General features: G+C 36.2%; 2 protein-coding genes across 5 annotated transcripts in view; one reads left to right on the forward strand and one right to left on the reverse strand.

The window, feature by feature from the left end:
* Positions 1–975: 975 nt before the first annotated feature.
* Positions 976–5,251, reverse strand: RanBP3 (Ran binding protein 3). 3 transcript variants are annotated; one of them, XM_053746516.1, is made up of 6 exons: positions 5,108–5,251; positions 4,304–4,444; positions 3,339–3,709; positions 2,840–2,974; positions 2,344–2,586; positions 976–2,014 (listed from the first exon to the last, which is right to left on the reverse strand). In XM_053746516.1, exons 1-6 carry the CDS (start codon positions 5,124–5,126, stop codon positions 1,649–1,651), a joined length of 1,275 nt encoding a protein of 424 aa, XP_053602491.1. In that variant the 5' UTR covers positions 5,127–5,251; the 3' UTR covers positions 976–1,648. The 3 variants fall into 3 exon arrangements, with proteins under 3 accessions (XP_053602491.1, XP_053602493.1, XP_053602492.1); XM_053746518.1 differs by lacking the exon at positions 5,108–5,251 and adding an exon at positions 4,755–5,087; XM_053746517.1 differs by lacking the exon at positions 5,108–5,251 and adding an exon at positions 4,751–5,087.
* A 1,088-nt stretch (positions 5,252–6,339) lies between these two features.
* Positions 6,340–26,432, forward strand: part of Keap1 — a 31,298-nt gene continuing 11,205 nt past the window's right edge. The window contains exons 1-6 of one of the 2 annotated variants that reach the window (XM_053746281.2): positions 6,340–6,773; positions 12,206–12,363; positions 16,827–16,940; positions 18,692–18,856; positions 22,818–22,967; positions 23,573–23,689. In XM_053746281.2, coding sequence (XP_053602256.1) covers positions 12,214–12,363; positions 16,827–16,940; positions 18,692–18,856; positions 22,818–22,967; positions 23,573–23,689 — 696 coding nt within the window. In that variant the 5' untranslated portion in view covers positions 6,340–6,773; positions 12,206–12,213. Of the gene's footprint in view, positions 6,774–8,361; positions 8,653–12,205; positions 12,364–16,826; positions 16,941–18,691; positions 18,857–22,817; positions 22,968–23,572; positions 23,690–26,432 lie in introns of those variants that run through there. The other variant, XM_053746280.1, reaches the window with a different exon arrangement.

The raw sequence follows: 26,432 nt of genomic DNA on the forward strand, positions 1-26,432 counted from the left end.
TTATTATAAGCCACAAGTTCGTAGTTGTTACATAAATATACTAAGCACAAGTGACGCCCTGCAAGGTTGTTTTATTGCATAAGATGCATTGTTCCACTTTTTTATATGAATTTACATTTTTTAACAATAGTTTTATTTATTACGACCGTTACCAGTAGCATAACGATATCAAATGTACCTACATCTAATATTATTTATTTATTTATTGCTAGCTATTTATTTATTGCTAGCCCTATCATTACAGTGTTACCCCTATTATTATAGTTGCCATGAATGAAGGTACTGGATTTTGTGTGTTTCATATCCTGAATGTCGATAATGGAACTATCGACACCACTAATCCATGCTAGGTACGCCTTGTGACGTTAATGTCATTCTGGCGTAGACATAAGTGACAGTATGATTTCTTTTCATTTGGTCGAAGGTGTATCTATTTTTGCTGAATGAGAACTTCGAACACAACAAAAAAGTAGTTAAGGTATATTTACTTTATGAGACACCTTGTAGTATGGTATATATATATGTGTACCATGAACAGATATAATAAAATCTGTGGTACCATGCAATATTCCATAAATATAAAAACAATACTCTGTGGCAAGCGGCAATATTTATATTTCAATAAAGTAGCAGAAATTTTACCCCGTTATTCATTAAAAAAAATAGAAAATTTGTATGTTTTGTCAATATCGCATTTTTATTTGTATTGATATAGACAAAACATACAATTATTATAAAATTTCTACCATGCTACAGCCGCAACGCAGAGCTGTGAGCATAAGCTATTTTTATTTTTGTATTTCTCTTTCACAAGGACCTGCTCAGTGCTCATTACTTATTTAAATCGAATAGCCAACTGATAGCCTTAAATTTAAATTGCAAGCCCGCGATAAAAATTCCTCAGATCAGATATGATACCAGGCGCAAAAATATGTGAGGATCCTTTAGGGTAAATAAGAAATAATGATAAATGAATTATGTACTACAAAATTATGTTTATTGACATATTGGAAATAAACCACAATAGCATTTGGTATTCAACTCCGGCCGATCCCGTTTGCGAAGCGTTCACTTGCAAAATTGGAATGTGAAAATTACATCTGCTGGCCAAATATATTCTAAAATAAATACAGCAGTGATAATAACCGACAAAAATATTATGTGAATCTGAAGAATTGAAAGAAATATTTCAAATGTAAAGAAATATTTCACAAATTAAAAATAGTTATATAATACACACTTGTTGGAGTACTGAACATGCACAGATATAACATTACATATAATAATATCCTAATATCTGTGAGAACATGTTACATGTCCTTTTTTAGCACGTAATAATAAGGTAAAAATAAGGTCCAATTTTATAAATCTGATCTGAGAAAAGGATCCCCCATTGAGACAAACTTTAATAATTGCATAAACCCTACAATTTGAGAAGATACCGAAAGAAAGACAATTTACTTTATCTGGGTTGCTTGTATGATAAAATATTGCTATTATGGACCCCTCAATAATAATAATCAACAATGTTGCATTATGCTATATTAAATTTAATTATAAATATTTCTACACTTTCTCATTTACAAATGACCCAGAGCTTCAATAAAATAAGACCATGTCCTCATTTACACTTATTTTTACACTGTTATCACTCGATTACAATTTCAGGGCACTGTCTCTTGGGTGATGTTTCGTCGCCAGCGGGTTCTTTCCGTTTTAGTGTCTTTGATTCTTTATCTGTGGTGTCTATGGTTTCGTCAGTCTTTTGTTCATCGGTTAGTCTGTCGTTGCCTGCTGCGTCTCCGGCAGCATCACTAGTAGCATCACTATTGTGGTCACTGATCTGGTCACTCGTGTGGTCGTCGTGCGGCAGGCCGCCGCTGTCGGGGTAGTCCTGTTCGGGCTCAAGGCGCGACTCCGCTTTCTGCGAACTGAATTCTGAGCTCGTCCTCTTGCTGATCGCGATCCGCGTTTGTAAAGCTCTATGTAGATGCGCGATGTCTACTGGCGCACCCTGTAATAAGAGATTGATTTTTCATGAGATTTTTTACAAAATTTTACTGTGCATATTTTGCCAAATTGCTGCATGTATAAATGTATTTGTTTGCAATAAAAGAGGAAAACATCTTGAGATACCGGTTGCCATATTATCATCATAAATGACGACATCACGATTTAAAATCCTAAAGACTGTTGACAAACTAGGCCAGGCTCAATTAAAGTGCAGACTCCTCACACATACCACTGGGTCCTTACCCAGTCAAGAGGCCCAACTGTGAAAAAGATCCAGAAAACAGTCCTCGAAAGAAGTACACGTTAAAAGAAAAATAATGTACCACATACCATAATGAGGAACAATTTGATCTGATTCTGCGAGTCAGCCGCGGTTATCCTGAGGGACTTAGCCGCGGCCCTCTCCACCACCATGGCGGGCCACACCCTGGTGTTGAGCGCCACGCGCAGGGAGCCGGCCACGCGGGCGACGAGGCGCGGAGGCCCGCCGTTGGTGGAGTCGTTCAGCCGTAACACGCCGCGGCCGCGCTCTCGCCAACTTCCGCTTTCCCACGCGAACAGCCGGCATGAGATCTGTACGGAATATAATGGAAACTTGCAATTTAAGTAAAATTGTGACTAGAAACATACATTTTTCAATTCTTGTAAAGCCAACGAAAACAACATTTGGCCAACACAATTAATTTAGTTGGATAGTCAAGTTAAAATGCATGCATCCTACGATTATAGTCGCCGTAAGTCCGAGCGAGATAGACAGAGAAATGATTTAATTTAACACCACTTCTTAACATGAATCTTAGAGGTATAGTAGTAGTGATGGTGGTACCTGGGCGACGTTGGTCTCGTCCTCCTCGCCGGTGGCGGTGGGCGCGGCGGCGGGCGGCGGCGGCGCCGCGTGCGAGCGCTCGTACTCCGCCGCCGCGCGCGCCAGCCCCGCCGCGCTGTCGCCGCTGCGGCTCTCCTGGAAATCACGCATTTACTTATTTATTTGGACGATATTTCCATGCTAGGATAGATCCTGTCCACATCTGATAATAGAAAGGGAGGTTTTTACAGGTCAGAGACGTTAAGTACTGATATAATCTCGAGCCAGTAATAAAACTTTAGAACATTTCGTAAACAAAATAACATATTAAGATTTAAAGTAAAAACATGTTTAAGTTATGTTTTGATTCAAAATCATTATAAGTCAGATTCTATAAACATTATAATCAAGGTGTATAGACTTCCACACTTGACTCAAGTAATGTGTAAATCTTTGTGTATGAGATTAGTGATAAAAACCTACAAAATACACAATAAAATAAATAAAATAAAACACTAACTTGTACATTGTCCTTAACAGATGCAGCGGCACTGGTGAACAATAACTCCGAGGTGCCATTTGTTGAGCTATGTTCCGACGAGGAGGCTTCCCCATTGTTTAAATTCTCATTAATGACCACTCTTTCACTCAAATTTTGACCAAAGACAAAACTAGAAGATGAACTCGCTGGCTGTGCTGGTGCTGGCACAGGATTAGCTGTCCTTGGAGTAACATTTGAAGAACCCAATGGCACGAACTTGGGAATATCTTCCTTTGTCTCTTTTGTGGAGTTTTCTGGTTCAGTTTTGGGTTCAGAGTCTTCTGATGGCTCAGTGGCTTTGAGGAATGGGTTGTTGCCTGGCTTCAACTGGGGTGGACGTAATACTGAACCTGAAGGAGATGCAAATCCATAATTATACACAAATTGCGTCATTCAAATGATATAACAAAGTTTATTCTTTGACGACCTCAGTGGTGCAGTGGTAAAGTTCTTGCTACTGAACCGAGAGGTCCCGGGTTCAATCCCCTGTCAGGTCATTATTGAAAATGATCTTTTTCTGATTGGCCCGGGTCTTGGATGTTTATCTATATATGTGTTTGTTATAAAATATAGTATCGTTGAGTTAGTATCCCATAACACAAGTCTCGAACTTACTTTGGGGCTAGCTCAATCCGTGTGATTTGTCCTAATATAGTTATTTATTCTAGAACAATGGTTGTTTAATTATATATCTAAGATTTGTATCCTAACTCCTCATTTTCGCTAGTACAGCACCTGGTTGTTACTAGATCCAACTAAGAACAGTTGGTTGTAATTAATTAGTTGAAGAACACAAGATTTTTGTTTGGTTGCTTTTATCTCTAAAGACAACATGAGATTTATGATAATAATTTTAAAACAGCCATGTACACAGCAAATTATGACAAATTATGTTACATTTAGAATTACATATATTTGTAGATAGCCAAATAACTATACAGTACCAATTGGATTGCAGCTTTTGCTGGAACCCGAAGAAGAACTGGAACCAAACCCAGAGGAGCCGATACCCCCCAAACGAGGCTTTGCAAGCACTACCCGTGACTGGGATGAACCATTGCAAAAATCCTCCATTGGTGTTTTACCTGACAATAAAAATGTTTTTTAACATATTGCTTATGCAGCATAAGTATAATTACAAAATTTCCACAACCATATACCATATAAACATTCAGCTGATGTGAGCAAGGAAGTAGACACAATGAGTATGAAAACATGATCCTGTTCAGTGCTTTCAAAAAAAAGGAGTTTTTGAAAGCACTGAACTAGTAGTAACTAGTAAATTTGTTCATGTCTCATTAGTAATAGTTACATATAGTATTAATAATATAGTAGCTTGTAAAAATAAACACTGGTTTTCTTATGAGAGGACATCACTTCGAAGTAGGTACCTACAGAACGCCCTTGTTTTGAAGTGAAGATCACTCAACTTTGACAAATCACCGAATGTTTTAATTGAATTTTATGCAAAGGTGAGTATACGAAATAAACTGTACACTTGATCTTGTAAGTGCTACAGAACTTATAGAACCAGGAATAACCAAAAAAACAATCGACCAAAATGGAATCAAAAATCAAACAAAAAATTTCGTTGATGATGCAGCATGGTCAGACTCCGCGACAGACTTTAGCAGATAAAAGTAATAAAACTTATACTGCAATAATGACTGATACTTTTAAAATCTGTTGGGATTCTGTATAAAAAACAAAAATTAACAAATCATTTTGATAAATCACAGAAAAGTTACCTTGTTTCGCGTCTGCCATTGTGAATTTTTTTATATAGCCGAATCGTTAATGTTGCCATAATTTGTTTTAAAAATAATCTACCCATAGTCATCTCATGGAATAATAAACTCTCTCTCTAGTTGGCTAGAAGGACCGATAAAAAAATAAAGTATACTAAGTTTAAGTTTGTTTTGTCACTAGTAGTAGTAGTTTGGCTAGTATAATGCTTTGTCTTTTTTATATGAGAGTACATAGTTAAAGTGTGCTTATATTATTGGTTATTCAATAGGGTAGGTGACAAGTTCAGAAAACTGTAAAAAATATGTAAGCTCTAGATAAAGTAAATATAAGGCCATTGTGATGTTACAATGCTATAAGTAAGCAGTATCAAGAAATTATGAGGCTCTCTTACTTAAATAAATAAATTCAAGCAACATTTAAAGTAGGTTGGATAGTCCGTTTAAAAAAATTAGAAAAATAAACTCAACCCTCGTTGTACGTTGTACTCTTAAAAAAATAAAATTTTGAAACAACTTTTTTTATGAAGTCATAAGTATAAACGCGATATCTAAGGTAGAGCTATCGAACATAGTTTTTTTGCTAAGATATTACTCAATCATGACGTTACGTTAAGTACATCATTATGGAGCATTTGGAAGAGTCTACAGATATAAAAACATTACATTTAAGCAAAGATTTTGGATAAGGATTGAAGGAAGAGTCCAAAAATGTGTAATTTTGTTTTTATCATATCATAGAAAGTATTGTCATTGTCACGGTCTTTTTTTCACTGGTGTTATACTGTGCCTCTTTGCTGTACCCTATTCAATAGGTCGGTAGGTACAGGTGTACCACTTTTACAAGTTACATCGATGTACCTGCTCAGAAGTCTAATTTTTGTACGGCGCGAAAATATGACCTGTCCGCTATTGGCTGACGCGTACGCGCCATGTCTGGAGTCCGCGCCGTCGCGTCTTACGCACGTATCATTGATTTTTTTTGGATTTTAAGACTTATGTCCTAGTAATATGGTCGTTATTTTATTGAGTTTGTATTCGGTTTGATTCAGCGGTAGGACGCGCTATTCTGCGCCGTCGAATATTGCCGATGTAACTTATAAACGTGGTAGTAACCTATTTGCAGAGATCTTTGTCTTCCGTGCTGGCAATATTATTTCAATGTCAAAGTCATTTATTTATTGTTGTTATTATGTGTTGTCAAATGGTTGTCAAAATCAAAGTCCAGCTAGAAAATGTCAGTCAGAAGACAGCAGCAGGCTGAACAGAATTTTACTTTACAGAGTTGTATCTTCGTCCGATTCTTTTTCTTATCATAGTCAGATATTTTTTTGTTTTTGGTGTCTTTCTTAAAATATTTTTGCTTAAAATCTTATCGCATAGGAAGTTTACATTGAATCAAGTTATAGCTACGGAATTATATATACGGAAACAGTTCCCATGGCTCATTAAGGATTGAATTCGCGAATAAATCCTTGGATGTAACTAATTAAAACAAAACAACAAGGAAGAAAAACTGGATAGAGTTGATTCAATCGTCAATTTTATCTAATCCGACGTGAATTCTTTAGGAATGCGATATGTTTGAAAGTTAGGGAATATTGTAAAGGAATTGGTTTGAACCCATTGACTGATCTGAGAGTGATTATTACTTCAATTACAATTTAAGGTAAGTTTAGAATGTTTATGCATGTTTTACTGACAATCAAATGTATATTCTGAAACAAGACCTTTATCTTTACAGATGTACCTACTTTTTGAAAAATTAATACAAAATTACAATCTGTTTTATATATTTTAAACTAATTTCTATTAATAAATTAGAAATAGAAATACTAGTGCATTTCTATGTAATGTACCAAATATAGGTATATTCGATTAGGTATATTTGGTACATTATTTCTATGTAATGTACCAAATATAGGTATTTACATTATGTCACTGTGATTTAATGTGAAAAGCAATAATAGAATTGATTAGTTCCCAAAGCCACCTTATACACAAGCTTATATCAGAAAAATCCTAACTACTGGAGTTTAGTACAATTTATTTAATAAAATGTATGTGTATAATAGAATACTACTAGACATACATAATAATATTATAACGAGGAAGTGTTTGTGAGTGTGTATGTTTGTGGTACATAACCCTAAGTGTGTGTCCGCATAACTATAATAAACTAAATAAGTTTTACAAATCAATGTGATGAAGTAATATGGGTTGGTAGTTACCATTTAGTTTTTTATTTTCTTTTAATAAGTATACAAACAAACACTAACAAAAGCACACCCATACACTTGAACATTATAATTAAAGGATCAAGTCACTGTCCGAAATAAATCCATACAGTTTAATTTGCTGGACAGAGACCATATGCAGGCGACCTACACATTGTGTGGTACACAAATTATTTACATTAATTAATTGTGTATACAATCATTTATAAATTTTAAAGTAAATTACTTATCTCATCCTCGCATATTTTTGGTTGGATTCTTTTATTTTAAAAGTTTTATACATATGTATGTAGGTTATGGGAAAGGATCATTCTGAAATTGTATTACAATATAATAATAGTATAGATGGTTGTGTCTGTTAGATCAAAATATATCATGATTCACTGCATGTAGGTATATATATTTTGTGAATCAGATTTATTAATCTTTTAGCATCTGATAAAAGCAATAGCTAGTGATTACACATTAAAGTTTTATTACTAACTAGTGGCCCATCCCAGCTTCACTCGGGTAAAACCCTAATAAATTATACAATTAAACCTTCCTTTTGAATCACTCTATTAAAATAACCCGCATCAAAATCCGTTGTGTAGTAGAAAAGAGCGACTTGGTTTTATACTAATGAAGTGATGAATTAATTTAATCATCAACAATAAAATCTGCATTAAATTCTTAAACTTAAGCAAAAATAAAGAAAAAGTCTCTCTAGTGCTAGTAGTAGTAATTAGCCAAATCTCTCAACAAATATCTGATAATGAGAATGCAATTTTACTAACAATACATATTGTTATTTTTCCGGAATGGAAAATACCCTATGTCCTTCTTCGCTTCAGATAGAGCGTGAAGAAGTAACAAACTTACTTCCGCATTTATAATATTAGTTAGGATTAGGATAGGGATCAGAAGCAAAGAGATTAAGAAAACTTCAGTGTCATGGCCGCAATTCGGCACAACATTACCCTTGGAGGTGCTGAGTCATTGTCGATCGCGGGCGCGGCAGCACTCAGTGCTACCGCGCGAGTGGTGCCGCCGTCACCGCCACATCTGTTTTATAATAAAATACTAATGATTATAGCCTCGTCTTCAGTCAAACTATTCTTTGTAATGTGCCAGTTGTAAAATTAAAAATAACTATTTTGGAATAAAAATATATTTTTGTAATCAATACAGTAAAGAGATAAATTATAGAATATGGTTAAAAGTGTATACTTATCTGTGATTTGTGATTGTTTAGTTATTGTTTAGTGAATTGGTGCAATCGGATTACCTATTATTTCAATATGAGGTTGGATACACTTTTAAATAGAAATGGTAAATATTTTATTACTTATGTTACTTAAGTTCTTGATGATTTAATTTATTAAGAAGGAGGCGTTAGTAGACTCATATCCTCCCATGGATGTCGTACGCACACAGCCTAGACAGACAGCTGATAGGCAACAATGGTATTCCCAAGGAGGGTTGACGACAGGCAGGCGGCCGGTTCCGCCGAATCTTCAAAATTTTAAGGTTTTCTTTTGACGACCTAGGTGGCGCAGTGGTAAAGTACTGACCCCTGAACCGAGAGGTCCCCGGTTCGATCCCCGGTTAGGTCATGATGGAAAATGATCTTTTTCTGATTGCCCGTGTCTTGGATGTTTATCTATGTGTATTTGTTATAAAATGTAGTATCGTTGAGTTAGTATCCCATAACACAAGTCTCGAGCTTACTTTGGGGCTAGCTCAATCTGTGTGATTTGTCCTAATATATTTATGTATATTTATTTATTTATTGAATCCTACTGTCTTCTAAAATTGTAGCAGCGAAAGTTTACTTTGCACCAGAAGTATACATATACATACCTTGGTACAAAGGTCGTCTGCATGGACACCTGCGTGTTTCTTAGAGCGTTTTGACAGACAAAGAAATGTTGCTATCTATCTTTAAAATAATTAATCTGCACTGTGCTAATGTCAATTTTAAGAATAATTGATTTTGAAAATTATTCGTCGTTCAAGAAATTGACGACGGATCGTTACTAATTACAGCGCGGCCTCAGCGGTCTGAAAACCATTCACCTCCCTCTCATCTATTCCAACCGCCAAATTCAAAATCAAATTCAAATCATTTATTAAGAAATTAGACCTTCACAGGCACTTTTTCTCGTCAATCTTTATATTTATAGTTATTTCTCACAAGCTACAAACTACTGGCATTTCGGAACGACCACTGCTGAGAAGAAATGCCGAAAGAAACTCATTTGAACAGTGTTGGTCCCTATCATGCCAGATCGGCTTACCATTATTGTTTCTTACAATGTTTTTTTTTTTCTTTCTAATAATATATAAAAAACCAACAGCATTGCTTACATTGTTGTGTTCCACTTTAAGGCTGAGACAGCCATTGTCCCTGGACCACAAAGTAGGCAACGCCCGTGTTGCATTCGTTCATAGGCTGTAGTTCCATCAATAGGTACCATTTCCTATCTGAAGGCCGCATGCCTGTTTCCCTACTTGATGATATAATACTTATCCTTACATATTATAAAATAAAGTCCTCTGCCGCGACTGTCCGTCTGTCTGTTCGCGATAAACTCAAAAACTACTGCACGGATTTTCATACGGTTTTCACCAGACGGGCCGCTAGTAAAGTATTAAAAATAAATATAGTGTGGTTCCTGAGGAAGGTTTAAGTGTATAATTTATTATGTTTTTATGCGAGCGAAGCCGGGACGGGCCGCTAGTAATGTATTAAAAATAAAATCGTTTATTTTTTTCTATTCACAAATAATGTCGTTGTAACTAAGAAGTTATAATGATGTATTGTTGAAGCTAGCTGTGACATTGTAAACTTTGCGAAGTTCCTGGTTCTGGTTCATGAAATAGGTCTCAGAGACCTGTGCTCAGAGACCAGGTAACTAGGCCCTCCCCTTGGAGTACTAATGGGCAATTGTAACAATGTTGGTATATATATATATAGTAACAGTTATTTTTGTAACATGTTCTTCTTGTTATCTTAACTAGTTTGACCCTGGGTTTCCCACGAAATATATGTACTGAACAGTATGTATATTAATCTACATTGCTATAACAAGATATGTCTGCAACTTACAACTTCTTCAAGTATCTATTTCCTGTCTTACATCCGTTCCCAACACATTCTGTGGGCTTAGTGTGCGTTTGCATTTCACTTCTCACTATCGAGTCGATTCGAAGTGAGAGGCAGCGAACCAATCACGTTGCGCCATTGTCAACAACAACCGCTCGCTTCGTTGCGTCTCGTTTCGAATCGATTCGATGGTGAGAAGTTAAATGCAAACCCGCACTTCGCCCTCTGTTCACAATTACGTGTTTTCCCCGACTGCTCAAAAGGAGAGTTCATGTTTTTAAAACCTTTGAATTTGAAAACCTTAAAATGCATTATTCATTTCTAACTATAGAGCTTTCGTCCGTGTTAATTCGTCGTGCTAATAATTTATTATGGTCACTATTGTTCTCAGCAATGTATCGCGATGAAACATATACCAGAATTTAAGTTAGACTCTATCCCCTATATATCGGTGAAAACCGCATCGAATTACATCCAGAAGTTTTTGCGTTATGTGCGAACAAACATACAGACAAACAAAAATAAAAAATAAAAATTTTTTGGCTTCTATTAGTGCTATAAAGACCCTTGTAATCATTTTTTAATATCTTCTATGTACAGACATAGCTCGTTTACAGTTCTATTATAATATGTATGTATAGATGGATGAATGAATTGGATACCAGTCGGGTTTTTCTTTTTCAAAATTAAATATTATATTTAAAAAAATATTGTCGTCATTGATAATTGTACCTTTTCATGTTGACTTTCGTAATTTCCATTTACATATTACGACAACATAAGTAAATAAATAGCATATATAATTTACTTACATACATCTCCAAAAATTGTGCACACTCACTATGATTTTACAAATGTATTGTATGTATTTCGCGGTTGCGAAGTGTTAGCTCAATTCTTGGCTGAATTAATTTTGTAATTGTTTTTAATCTGTTGTATACTAGCATGTGGCCGCGATTTTGTTCGTGTTTAATTGTATAACAACACCAATAACCATCCGTATATCAAGAGAGAGTTTTTGTTGTATTTTTTTTTCCCAATCCAATATAGAAATACTGGTGCATGTGGTTTTTTTTGGCACTGATAACGAATGTGTGAACAAAATTTCGGATACGCGGTAAACCCTACATTTTTTGTAATTTGCAATAAAGTTTTCAAATCCCAATTTGTTTGTTACCTCATCACGCATTATCTACTGGATCGATTGTTATGAAATTTGGTACACGGTTAGAAAATAACCTGGAGTAACACATAGGGTACTTTTTATCCCGAAATTCCCACGGGAGCGATGCCCGGGGCTAAGCTAGTAAATAAATATTTTGAGTAAATAATAAATCATTTTAAACCATCGGAAGAGATCCTTTGATGTGTTATGTCCGCCATTGTATTTTTACCTTCTTGATGTGTACGTATTTTTGTCATGTGTTCTTTGTACATCTTTACAAGTCTACCTCTCCTCCTCTATTCCTCTACCGCGATAAACTCAAAAACGACTGCACGGATTTTCATGCGGTTTTCATCAATAGACAGAGCTATTCCTGAGGAAGGTTTAGGGGTTTAGGGGGTGATTTATTATGTTTTTACTCGAGTTAATCCGGAACGGGCCGCCGGTTAAAGATATTACAAACACAAAAATATCCTCATCGTGTGACTATTTACTATCTGTGTTTACTAGGAGTGGGGTTTCCGCCCTAGAGTAACTACTCTAGGGCGGAACACCGCACTCCTCTCATGATTCTATATCTCATCTAATCTTTTTAATTTCTCTTTTCGTAGGAGAAAATATGGAGACCGATGACGACCTCTCCGGCAATCTCCTGGACGAGCTGCCGAGTGTGAGCGACGCTATGCTGGACGGGGCAGTGGGTTACAGCGCCAATGATATTGGTGACATGACTTTTTGCATGGGCAACTATATTGGCGATTTTATGAAGGTCAATATTCTTTACAAACTTTTATTTAACTTGCAATGTAACTACGTATATTCCTATGTCTATTCGGATGCAATATTACAAATTAATATTGAAGCGGATACTTCACCATTTTGAGCTGAAATTTTATACAAACGTTTAGTTTGGATGACAATACAGTATTATGTTAAGCATAACCTAATGGTGCACCCTAGGAAGGCTCCGGCCCCGGGTACCTCAACGGTTTACTGCACGGACATTAAATTGTTGGTCACATATTGAACAAAATAAGTATATATAAATACAATTAGGACAAATCACACAGATTGAGCTAGCCCAAAAGTAAGTTCGAGACTTGTGTTATGGGATACTAATTCAACGACACTATATTTTATAACAAATATATACATAGATAAACATCCAAGACCCGGGCCAATCAGAAAAAGATCATTTTCCATCATGACCCGACCGGGGATCGAACCCGGGACGTCTCGGTTCAGAGGCAAGAACTTTAGTTTAGAAGTAGTCGTTAAAAAGTAGATCTTGGCCACGAGAGAGCGTCATAGTCTTCTGTTCTTCGCTGTGGTTCACCAGTTGACAGCTTCCAATCCACCTAGATCAGCCTCCACAGTCTCCACACACATATTTGTATGTTAGTTTTTTCTAAATCGCCTATCTAAAAAGCATTTTATTATTAGTTTTAAACTGTACTTGTTGTTTTTTTTTTCTTTTTATGGACGATACTAGCGGCCCTTCCCGGCTTCGCTCGCGTAAAAACATAATAAATTATTCACCTAAACCTTAATCAGGGACCACAGTATCTATTGGTGAATACCGTATGAATATCCGTGCAGTAATTTTTGAGTTTAACGCGAACAGACAGATGGACAGTCAGACGCGGCAGAGAGGGCTTTGTATTAAATTGTGTAAGGATAATGAGGCGATTGAGGGGTAAAAAATTGAGAGGCAACAACGTCATTATAAAAGTGATTTAACGACAGGCAAGTGGCCTCGTAAAACTTCAAAATTTAAATGTTTGCGATTTTAAACGGACCCCAGACTTCAAGGCCGAAAATGAAACCGAGACTTATCAGATGAGATGAAGGGTAATAAACATCTGAAATGTCAACCTAAAGAGTATGCATCTCAAACCATAGTAATGAATATTATTACTGTGCTGAAACAAGGCTCAAACATTGCTCGTTCATATTTAGTAGAATAAACACGAGATTATTATTCCGTGATAATAAAAATCATAATTTAAATAACGAAAGTGTAAAAAAATTGTAATCAATTTGCTATGTGTCCAGTCTGGTTAGCATAGGTATAACTGGGCAGATTCACAATCACCTGATTGTCCACAATAAAAAAAATATTTATCTTGACGTAATTATGACGACGTCGCTACGTATGCATGACGCGACATATTATTTATGTGAGCACTGATAAAGCATACAAACGTTTTCACTTTTGTGCGATACCTACTGCCTGAGTTCAGACACTAGTGTCTGAACTGATCCTAGGATCAGGAGTTGGCGGATTAATAACTTGACATTTTGTTTTTGAAATCTGCATTTTTTATAATTGTTACGTCTTTTTCTTATTTAAGAGCTCTTGTCGGTGGAGTATTCGTTTACACAGCGTTGAAAGACGTCCCGATTTTGGCGGGACGTTCTGATTTTTGAGTCCATAATTTAATGTCCCGCGCGCGGGACAGCTATATAAAATTTACTTAGCTTCTATAAAATTAAGCTGTTGTCTTTTTTTTTTTTAATATGAACCGATTTAACTATATTAATTTGAACCCGGGAGTTCTCGATTCAGAGCCAAGTACTTTATCACTGTGCCACCGAGGTCGTCAAACAATTTTAGGTAAATGATGAAAACTACTTTAGATAAATCAGATACGAACTAATGTGATAGGTTTCAAAAATGTGATTGGTTCGCAGGTCTAATGCTAGTCCTACCTAACTTAATATTATAAATGCGAAAGTAAGTTTGTAACCACTTCACGCTACTCAACCAATCTTCTTGAAATGCTGCATACATGTAGTTTCATTTACGGGGAAGGACATAGTGTTTCATTCCGAAATAATACCTGACTATTCCCATGGGAAACTCACACGGGCGTAGCCACGGGCAAAAGCTAGTTTCACAGTTAAAGACAGACTTTTTTAGTGTAGATAAGAGTTCACCTTTGATTCCAATTTAACATGGAATAATGTAATGTCTGTCCATTTAATATATTCTTTGATTACAATACACGCATGAGAGTATTCTGCAAAGTCATTGTGACTAGAGCGAATACTGTAGTAAAATATTGTGACACTGCGCCTTTGTTTACCGTAAATAAATAATGTATTTCTGTATATTACAGCTTAAGAGATTTAATGTTTGTTTTTTGTAGACACGTAATTCCCTAGAACACATAAAACAAAATTATTTTTTTTTATGATTTCAAATTATAATTACATAGTCAAAGTTGCATCCCGTCGCTTTTGCTGTCTGTCTGTACCTATGTATGCTTAGATCATTAAAATTATGCAACCGACTTTGCGACAACCACACTGCATTGTGATTGGTTCGCTGCGTCTCACTTCGAATCGATTCGATGGTGAGAGGTGAAATGCAAACCCGCAGTCATCACTCAGAAGCCAGAACCATGGAATTAGTAGGTACTCCGATTACATCCATGGTCAAAACACAACCCTGTTCTCTATATCGTACGTTTGTTATAAACACAGTTTTTGCACTGTCATAGTGAGGTATTAAAAGGTCGCGTTTCAGTGTTTGCAAATTAAAAATACGCTAAGATGAACACTGGATTGCTTTACCAATAATATTGAGGTCCAACAAATGGTCTATTTAGCTTGGTTATGTTGCTCCGTCACTATTTTCAGTCTTATTCGAAAACTGGCTATTAACCGCTGGTTCGCTTGCGGCAAAATTCAAAATTAGTTTGAAATCAATTGAACAACATTTGAAGTCGTGAAAGCGTGACAGACATACTTTCATATTTATAATATTAGGATGCTATCGATATGATAACATATAACTGTATATCAAATAAAATCACGTGAGCTGTTTCCTTTAAAAATATTTTAGAAATTTGTATAACATAACAAAATTAATATTCTTCACTATCCCGTATCTCAAATCCCCCAATAAGTTCGTTGACTATGTCTACCCCGTCAAAGCCGTAGCACTGAATAAATAGTGTGTTTAAGTTTTTTATCACCATATCGAGAATGTTATTGTTAATACTGGTGTCAGATTTTATTCAAGTCGCCTAAAGGCATTTAACGTGATGTTTACCAGTGCTTACCGCCATCTAGTGGCGGGTAGTCGCATACACACTAGTGAACTAAGCTGTCCACCAGTATGCAGTCCTCACGATTTTTTCCTTCACGGGAAGCAAGAGTCAGATTTGTATACAAACTCATATGGCACGACTATGATACGAACCTTTCGATCCACAAGCGGGTGTCTTAACTATTACACCACCACCGCTAGGTTTTTTATTTGTTTAATATATATAATATTTTTATATATATATTCTCTCGACCAAGCTAACTTGACGATAAACATTTTTTATTATCCATTGGTTTCGCAGATCCGTTTCAATTGGCACATTTACATAATACATTAGCATATGTATGAGCACTTATGAATGAATATTGTATGTGTGTCTGTATGTGTGCTATTTTTTCTCGTTAACCCGTGTGATCTATGGAGACGTTGTGTCTCCAACGTATGCACATAAATTGCTATGTGTGCGCATCTTTATCGCCATCGCAACGCGAGGAAATAGGTTTTATGTATTAGTATCATTATTATCATTACATAGTATAAAACAAAGTTTGCGGCGTGCGGTTCCGCCTTAGAATAGGACCACTCCATATCCTCACGTAGTAGTCGTATGAGGCGACTAAGGGACACAACGACGTAACAGCTGATAGGCAACGATGGTATTCCCAAAGAGTGTTGACGTCAGTGATTTCGTTATTAGATAACGTTTTACAAGCTTTTGTTTAGTTTCACATGTCCCGATTTTGCCTGTAATCAAATCTTGCAAGTTAAATTTCACCCACTTCTACATGCCTTACAAAGTTCAACACGAGACATTGTTATGATAAATATGACCTGATTGTGCATCCAGAATATGCTCCCAGTTAATTGCACCGAATTAATTTATCGTGAACTTTATCATAATAATAATTTTTTACCCGAGCGAACCGAGTTGACTGGAAGAAATATTTTTCTGGGATAAGTCCGCCTTTGTCTTTTTCCTTCTTCGTGCAATAAAGAGTTTACAAACAAACTAATTATACACCTAAACGTTACCCTTGACTCACTCCACTTATATTTAAAACCCGAGTATTTTTGAAAAATGGAAGCATACATAAGGACAGACAGAGGGAAGCGACTTAGTTTTATGCTATGTAGTGAAGTTATGTGACTAATATATTGTAAAATTTTGCCGACAGATGTTGTTCACGATGCGCTCCCACCAGATGCTTACCGACGTCGTTCTAGAGGTCGGCAACGAGTTGTTCCACGCGCACAAAGTCGTCCTGGCAGCTGGGAGTCCATACTTTAAGGTATATAAAGTTACCCCATAAAGTTACCCCGAAATTTACCGCCTTCGCTCTGGTAAAAACATAATAAATTAACACCTAAACCTTCTTCAGGAACCACACTATCGATTGGTGAAAACCCGCATAAAAATCCGTGCAGTAGTTTTTGAGTTTATCGCGAACGTTAGACGTTAGACGCGGTAGAAGACTTTGTTTTATAATATATCATTTAAGTATAAGGAACACACAACATAACAACATTTGCAGAGATTTCTATAGAAATAAGTAGATTTTAGTTTCCTGTAGGTTTTATATTTATACTGTTATGATGCTTTTAAGTTATGTACACCACGTACATAAATTAAAAGCATATATCGCAGGTCCAATGGACAGTTCTTTAATTACAATTATCACACATCACAAATTAATCGAACAAAATAAAATTTATAGTTAATATATATATAATATATCAACGAGAGTATACTCAAAATGGCAGACAAACATCTGTGATTATTTTCATGTCCATTCTGTGACAATTACAAATATGTCTTAGTGACTGAATGAATTTGGAGCAAAATAGCTGCGCCTGTACACATTTTGGGATTTAAAATACCCGTATGTGTTATTTCCATTCAGAGTATGTATCCCGTCCGTGTTGAATCCATACCGTAGATTTTACACGAAACAGATACACATTAATAGATTTTCACAAACTTCCACATTTATAATATTAGCACAATTGACCGACCTAACTTAATTCCTACAGTCGAATTTCAGACGTCGCGTCACGTCACGTCACGTCACGTCACGTCACGTCGCGTCGCGTCACGTCACGTCACGTGAGAATATAATGTACATTGTGTGCAGGTTATCTTAAAAGAAATAAAAATTATCTATGTTAACATTGTACAATTAAAAAATTGCGTATAGGTTACGACAGTTTTTTTTCTTATTTCTGGTTTATTCTAGTTGGGGGATAAGTTACTGTTACTTTCTCAGTCCAATCGCCTAATCGCTCCTCAATTAATAATTATCCCGGAGAGGCGATTACTGAATCCACCCCTTGCTTGTATCCTTCCAAGACGTAACCACTCCGGAACGGTTAGTCTAATTACGTTTGGTATATTTTCAGTGTTTGATCTACTTTCTCAAACTGTGCATTTCTTGGAGTCATTAAATGTTTGATTTACTTTCCCAAACTGTACATTTCTAGGAGTAATTTAATAATAAATTTTATTTTTCTATTTTTTTTTAAATTAATTACTTATTAGGAATTAATTAGAAATTTGGAGTCATTTAGACTCCTAATTTCCCCTCATACCATGTGCCTTCCAGTAGTAATCCGCCCCCTACAAACTCAACAGCCCGCACTAAATTCTATGCTCATACCGGACGTCCAAAGACAAAAACACAGAAACGAGCCACACGCACTCTAAAAGCTCAGACCTATGGATCTATGAACCTAGAACTTCCAGATGGTGGACGAGCATGATGACTACGTTACGAAGTTCGTTTGCAACCTTTCAGTCTAATTTTATCAATTTCCACTCAGGCTATGTTCACAAGCGGTCAGAAATATTATGAGACGTCTCAGTTTCCTTGTTTCCTTAGCAATCCGCCCCCCGCAATATTTCTCAGGCATATCATACATTTCCCTGCAGGATATATTCACAAGGGGTCTGAAATGATACGCTGCATCCCAGTTTCCATAAGGGGCGGATGCTGTAATCCACCCCATGCAATATTTCTCAGTCAAATTATACATTTCCCCGCAGGCCATGTTCACAAGCGGCCTAAAAGAGTGCGAAATGTCCCGAGTTCGGCTCCAAGGCGTGTGCCCCTCGGCCATGGCGTGGCTGGTCTACTTCATGTATACGGGCAAGGTCCGCATCACGGAGGTCACTGTCTGCCAGCTGCTGCCCGCCGCCACCATGTTCCAGGTATCACATTGTTATATACAACTTCTGTTTGTACAGTCAACAGCACATCAACCACGAAAACTGTTCGCAACACCTCATACACATACTGTATCCCATGCGCAGTCTCCGCTGTGCCGCATGCTAGCGGATCCCAACGTATTCCTGAACCCCAGGAAGCTGAGTGTGATGTGTTCGTGGATGGATGGAAGACGCTTGTCAGGAATTGTTTGCAGTTTTGTGAGATTGACGAATGTGAGTCAACGTGTTTAGGATGATCATATTGTGTTTCTCTAAGAAATTTTTGTAAGTGCCTATTTTTTCTTACTAAATTCTTTAAAAGGATACATATTGGCTACCGTTGTATTAAGCTAAATCAATCAATCACGTTAACCTGCATGAACCTCTATGGCGCGGTAATAGCGGCGAGTTTGCAGTGCATTTCGGTAGGTTGATGTGCTGTTGACTGTACAGTATACATGTACTATCCGGAGCCAAGACTTGCGAATCTGTGGCCTTCGCCACAGTTAGCTGTTGGTGTAATTGAGATTAGAATCTCTTCTTGTTCATAGTCGTATTAATCATGGCTGAGGGTCGTGGTTATTACGTGGAATGAAACAAACACAACAACTTTCTTGGCATTTTTATGGAGTGGTTTGCCATTGCCTTCTCCATTAGAGAGAGAATCCATTCTCTCCATTCGAGATTAGAATACAATAACTTTATTATTAGGACAACCTCGGTGGCGCAGTGGTAAGGTTCTTGCCACTGAACCGAGAGGTCCCGGGTTCGATTCCCGGTCGGGTCATGATGGAAAATGATCTTTTTCTGATTGGCCCGGGTCTTGGATGATCTATATATGTATTTATTATAAAATATAGTATCGTTGAGTTAGTATCCCGTAACACAAGTCTCGAACTTACTTTGGGGCTAGCTCAATCTGTGTGATTTGTCCCAATATATTTATTTATTATTATTATTTATGTATTTATTTCGTCAATAAAAAATATACATAAAAAAGACATAAAACATAAACTACAACATTATACCAGTTCAATGTAAATGTGGCTAGAGATTTCTCTGTAACCTCACTTTGTGAGGGTACACAGAAATCTTGTCATGGCGTCAATTTGTTGAACAAAATGATACAAAAAAACAATAAGTTTTGTAAGAATAGAATAATTTGCAATAAATATGTTTAAGAATGAGGTTCCTCTCGATGGAATATTTCCCATTCTACTCTGTTACCCGCTATAAATTTTACCTCCCTGTACGACACGATTTTACCTTGTCTTTTATTTCATCTATGAATACCCCTTTTGGCTTTTCTTTTCCCCTTGTAGCTTCAATTTTTAATGCGTAATTTACATAACATATTTATTCAATTTATTTTATTATCAATAATATTTTTACACACATACTTTCAATTTCAACAAAATGAAATTGTTATCTTAATGCATCTCATTCTTATCGTGTTAACGTCGTGTAAAGGCATCAAATAGTGTAGCGTGTGGTTCCGCCCTAGAATATGACCACTGCAAATCCACCCGTGGATGTCGTATGAGGCGACTAAGGGACACAAGGTTGATTTTGCTGATGTTTTTTTTTCAAAAATTACATTTTTGACACAAGCTTATATCGTTGTCTGAGAGATCTCATTGCATTCGATGTGTGACAAAAAAAAAATCACGTCCGTGCAGTAAACCGTTGAGGACTTCCCACGTCTGGAGTCGTTTCTGGGCCATGCTTATCATAATAATGCATTGTCATCCAAGCTAATTGCGTGTACAAAAATTTCAGCTCAATCGGTTGAAGATATCTGTTTCAAACATTAATTGCAAGATTCTACCCGAGACAGGGACATAGAATACATAACATACATTCCAAGTTAAATCAATGCTTGTATAAAAGCTTAAAAAATTACCCTGAATATTTATCTATCTAAACCTATGAGTTCAAAAGTTTATCAATTCGCCATCACCTGTAATGCCGCATTATGAACACTTTGATAAGCTATCAAATAATCCACTGTTTGCGCGGCAATCGCAAGTCATGACTATATATATATACAGTCGAATCGGTAATATTGAAGAGAATCAAGAACAAATTGAAATAGATGAAGTACAGTCGACTGCATATAAGTTACCCTAAGTTGGTTAAGTTACAAATAATTTTCCGGAATTATCCGAATACGAATTTACATAAAAACAGTTGAATACCTATGAATCATTTCGAATGATAAGATTTCGTTTAAAAATATTAGAATCGAATATATCCATTTCGATGGATATATATCGCGCATCTAAAACAGAGCAACATAAAAGAAAGCGCAAAACTTATGTATATTTGCCTCTTGGTTTTTGTATCTGTATTTTAAAAAAATATCAGATTAGAAACTGCGACATGTCTAGATCTGCGTTAAGCTTAAAATATGATAAAGTAAATATTCGGTTTTGGCATAAGGAACAATTTCAACCAAATAATAATAAAAATATAGAATGTAAATACATAACATATGGTATAGGAATAACATCATGGTATAGGAATTCTTATGAACGAAGTCGAAGTTAGTTTTAGTGTGACTAAAGATTAGTCACGATTCCACAACTTGCGCACATATTTTTAACGAAAATAAAGATGTAACATCGGTAATAAAAATATAATATAGAAAATATTTGACAAGATTTTTGAATAATTAAACGAAAATTCAAACAAAGGGTTTATTTTGGATGCTAATGATATTTCATTAGCAAGTATAGTTTCATAGTAAAAAAACAGCATTAATAAAAACTTTTTTTTCATAAATTCATACTTCGCTCTTAACTTTCTCACCTCTGCATGGGTTGAGAAGCCGCCAAGCCCCGTGTCACCATGAAAAAAAAACCTTAAAATTTCGAAGATTCAGCTGTGATTTTACAACCGGCCGCCTGCCTGACGTCAACCCTCCTTGGAAATGTTATTGTTGCCTATCACCTGTCTAGGCTGTGTGTCCCTTAGTCGCCTCGTACGACATCCACGGGAGGACATGGAATGGGCGGAACCACACGCACATACACTTCGCTCTTATATTAATAATTCGTTCTAAAATTATATAAACTGTATAGGAAAGTAAATACATTTATATAAAAAAAATAGTATGCAATTCACATCTCACTTTCGAATTGATTCGGTCGTAAGTGAGATACAGCTAACCAATCAAATTGCGGCATTGTGACGCGACAACAAACAACGCTAGTTATTAGCTGCGTCTTAGTAATCAATTCGATAGTGATAAGTGATTGATTGCAAATTCACACTACGTCCTCGGTTCTAGGTATTAATCTAGAAAATCATAGTTATCTATTACAACGGTGTATAAATTCAGTCACAATTTTCAGTCACAGATAACGTGGAAACCAGCGTGACTTAAAGTGTATGCTTGTTTCAAGTAAACATTTACTAAAATTATGCGTTGTAACGGTTATACGAATTTACTGCTTTCAATTTGTCTACTATTATTATTTTACTTTTTAAAACGTGTTTTTCTTATCTGTTGAACTTTGAAACAGACTAGCAAATGAAAATTGATTTATTTACAAAGGTGTTCTAACTTAAAGACGCTATATTTTATCCTAACTAATATTATAAATGCGAAAGTAAGTTTGTTACCTGTTCGCGCTCTATCTACTCAACCAGTCTTCTTGAAATTTTACATACATGTAGTTTGAAGTATGGAGAAGGACATCCCTTTGATCAACAAAAGCTAGTAACATATATAAATACATACACAACAAGACCAAGGTTAATTTGAAAATGATCATTGTCCACCATGACCCGGTTAGGAGTTCGAACCCGGGAGCTCCAGTGTAAGTGTAACATGATGGCCATTAGGTCACAGAGGTCGTCAAAATGTAGCCGATTTTGAGAGTGAGAAAGTTCTTAGCTTGTCGACTCGGCTAAATTTCTGTAATCTAGAAACTAAATATACTATAGCCATCGTCCCCAGATCTCGAATGTGATCGAGGCGTGCTGCGCGTTCCTGGAACGACAACTGGACCCCTCCAACGCCATTGGAATTGCCAACTTCGCTGAACAACATGGCTGCGCGGAGCTTAAACAGAAAGCTAACAACTTCATTGAGAGACATTTCACACAGGTACCAAATTTTTTTTTAACAAACTTTTATATAACTTGCTTTGTAACCATGTTTTGGATGGAATCTTGCAACACAAGTTTGAAGCAGATATCTTCAACCGTTTGAGCCAAAATTTTGTATACACGTTTAGTTTGGTTGATAATGCATTTTTATTATTAGTTTGACCTGATGATGCTCCCATTATCGGCTCCAAGCGTGGGAACTCCTCAACGGTTTATTGCACGAACATGGTTTTTTCAACTTGTTATTTAATTATACAACACTAACTGCGCCCCGGGGCTTCGCTCCCGTGGGAATTTCGGGTTAAAAAGTACCCTATATGTTGTTCCAGTTTATTTTCTATCCGTGTACCAAATTTCATAACAATCAGTCGAGTAGATAATGCGTGAAGAGGCAACAAACTTACTTTCGCATTCATAATATTAGCTGGGATTCATTTAGTTAGTTTATACAACATAAGTAATAAATAATTACACAAATTCTTTTATAAACATAAAAAATATTTGGCGTACGTCAAATATTGAATTACTTTTGTTCAATATAATAACATATTTAATAAAAAAAACAATGTCGAGTCGTGTTACTATCTATATTTATTTCCGCAGGTGTGTCAGGAAGAGGAATTCTTGCAACTGACAGCGCCGGAACTGATAAACCTGGTGAGGAAGGACGAGCTCAACGTTGGAGAAGAGAGAGAGGTGTACAACGCTGTCATCAGTTGGGTGAGTTGCCATTTGTTCTTCAACTTCAAATTAAAAATTCTTCATTCAATGTAGGATGATATACATCACTTATTGACGTCAAAAATATTACTTAAACTAAGTCTACTGCCGACTACCAAAGCGCAGGTGATGAAGAAGCGGCGCAACAAACTTCACTGCGGTCTTTTCTCCAAAGAATATTAACAAATGTTAGTCTTATATGGTGCTACCAACTAATGTTGACCATTGTTAAGGTTGGTTGGACGCAACTCCTGTCTCTGTCTACCGCGTAAGAAATGACGTCATCGGAAGACGTGACATTGTATGAGACGCCCAAATGTGACGACCATCTGACGACACAGTGGTAAAGTATTTGCCTCTGAAAACCAGAGGTCCCGGGTTCGATCCCCAGTCGGATCATGATGGAAAATTATCTTTTTCTAATTTGATCTTGGATGTTTATCTATATACTAGATGTTGCCCGGGGCTTCACTCCCGTGAGTAAACCTGCACACTGGTTGATTATCATTAACTTGTGTGTGATATGGAGAAGGCAATGGCAAACCTCTTCATTAATAATGCCAAGAAAGTTGTTGTGTATGTTTCATTCCACGTAATGATCACAACCCCCGGCCATGAGGAATAAGACAGTGAAGAATGATGAAAGAATTTTTGAAATCGGTTCGGTAGTTTCGGAGATTACCCGCCTCAAACATACATACTCACAAACGCTGAATTCTTTATAATAATAGTATAGATGTATTTTTATACAATATAGTATCGTTGACTTAATATCCCATAACACAAATCTCGAACTTTCTTTGGGACTAGCTCATTGTGCTTTGTCCTAATATATTTATTTATATAAACTCACTCTCTTCGGCTCTCTCTCGGAGCTGGCCGGAGACCTTGATACAAAATCATCTACTAACCTACTTGTTGAATATACTAACACTGGTGTCAGATTTTATTCAAGTCGCCTAAAGGCATCTGACATTTTACTGCTACCTACCGCATCTAGTGCCAACCGGTGTGCAGGTTTTCTCACGATGTTTTCCTTCGCCGGATGCAAGTGGTGGTCGACGAAAATTACTATAGATGGGTTACAAACTCATGTGACGAGAGTGACCACTTCAAACTTATCATTTGAGTCGGTCACAAGAAATATATTAAACGCTCTGAATGTGTCTAATAATGTTTACCATTTACCAAATGACACGACATTTCACATGCAAATATATACAGATTTATATTGTCATGATTTGCGTAACGTCGACTTGTTTAAGGGAATCCCGCTTGACAAACAACAAGCTATTTTAGTTTGAATAATTGTTATCTATTATTCTGAGAATGTATGCTAAAAAGTACATATATCGCTTTATAGTTTCTGATCTTTCGTTTCGATACTGCTACTAGCACCATCTAGCGACAATAGTCAATTAATGTTTGCTGAATACCTATAGAAAAGTTATAAAAGGTTCCCTAAAATAGGATCACTCCATGTTCTCGTGTTGACGTCGCACGTGGCGACTAAGGGACACCTAGCTGAGAGGCAAAAATAACATTCCCAAAGAGGGGTGAGGTGAGACAGATGGTCGATTTTAAAGTCTTCAAATTTTAAGTTTTACAAAAAACAAAACACACACTGACCTCGGGCTTCGCAGCGTTACAGCCCCCGGATGAATAAGGGAGGATGAAAGAGAGAGGAAGATTGTTTTGGATTTTGATATTCACTCAAAGCTACGTTTTAGTTTATCGTTTATCATATTAAAATCAACAGCAAACTGTAATTTAAACACTCATCTAATGTGCAAGTTTTCTCTTAATGTTTTTCTTCACCAAAAGCATATAATATATAATATATATATAAGTTATAATATATTGATACAACATAATTATGAAAAAAAAAATCAAAAAGTATTTACTTTTTGAGTAATTAAGAATTGTTTTTTTGTAAAAGATGATTACCGTTTTATCTTGTCGACGTCAGGTAGCTTTCCGTAATTGTTTATTTTTTTTCTGAAAAATAAACACATTCATAAAACACAATTTCTACTTATCTATATACATATAATAAAACTGGGATGGGGGTCTTTATGGAACTAATTAAAGCCAAAACATTTTTTTTTTTAAATTTTTGTGTGTCCATTTCTGTCTGTATGTTTGTTCGCGCATCACGCAAAAACTATTAGATTTGAAATGAATGCTATTTTCACAGTTGTATAGTGTATCTTAAAATCTGGTATAGGTTTCAACACGATACGTTGCTTAGTACCCGAGACAGACCCCACACACACAAAAAAACAAACGTGATGCACTCCGGGAGTTCCGGCAGAAGTGAAAACTTGAATATTAACGTTGTGCATTTTTGACGTCTTACGAATTTTCGATCAGGGTCACGTGTCCTGACACGAATTTACATTTTCTACCCATCACAAAAAGTGCACAACGCCGCGCAAGAAGTTTTCACTTCATTAATAAGTTATGAGCGGACGTACGAAATAAACGTGAACGAAACCGCGGACAAAAGCAACATTTTCACGTCAAAACGTAATATTGGATTGAGGTGATATTTTGTATTAAGAGTATATATATATTATAGTGTCTACGCCAGTACACCACAACACTAGGATCGTCCCGCCCGCGACCCCTCGCGCAACAGCCAATGGCTATCGAACACGACAATTTAAATTTGATTCCTGCGCGCGCACTACAAATCTAATTTTTTCTATTGTCTTTTTCCTTTCATTCGATCTCTGTTTCC

The sequence above is a fragment of the Plodia interpunctella genome, chromosome 6 (genome assembly GCF_027563975.2).
Source record: "Plodia interpunctella isolate USDA-ARS_2022_Savannah chromosome 6, ilPloInte3.2, whole genome shotgun sequence".
Classification (NCBI taxonomy): Eukaryota; Metazoa; Arthropoda; class Insecta; order Lepidoptera; family Pyralidae; genus Plodia; species Plodia interpunctella.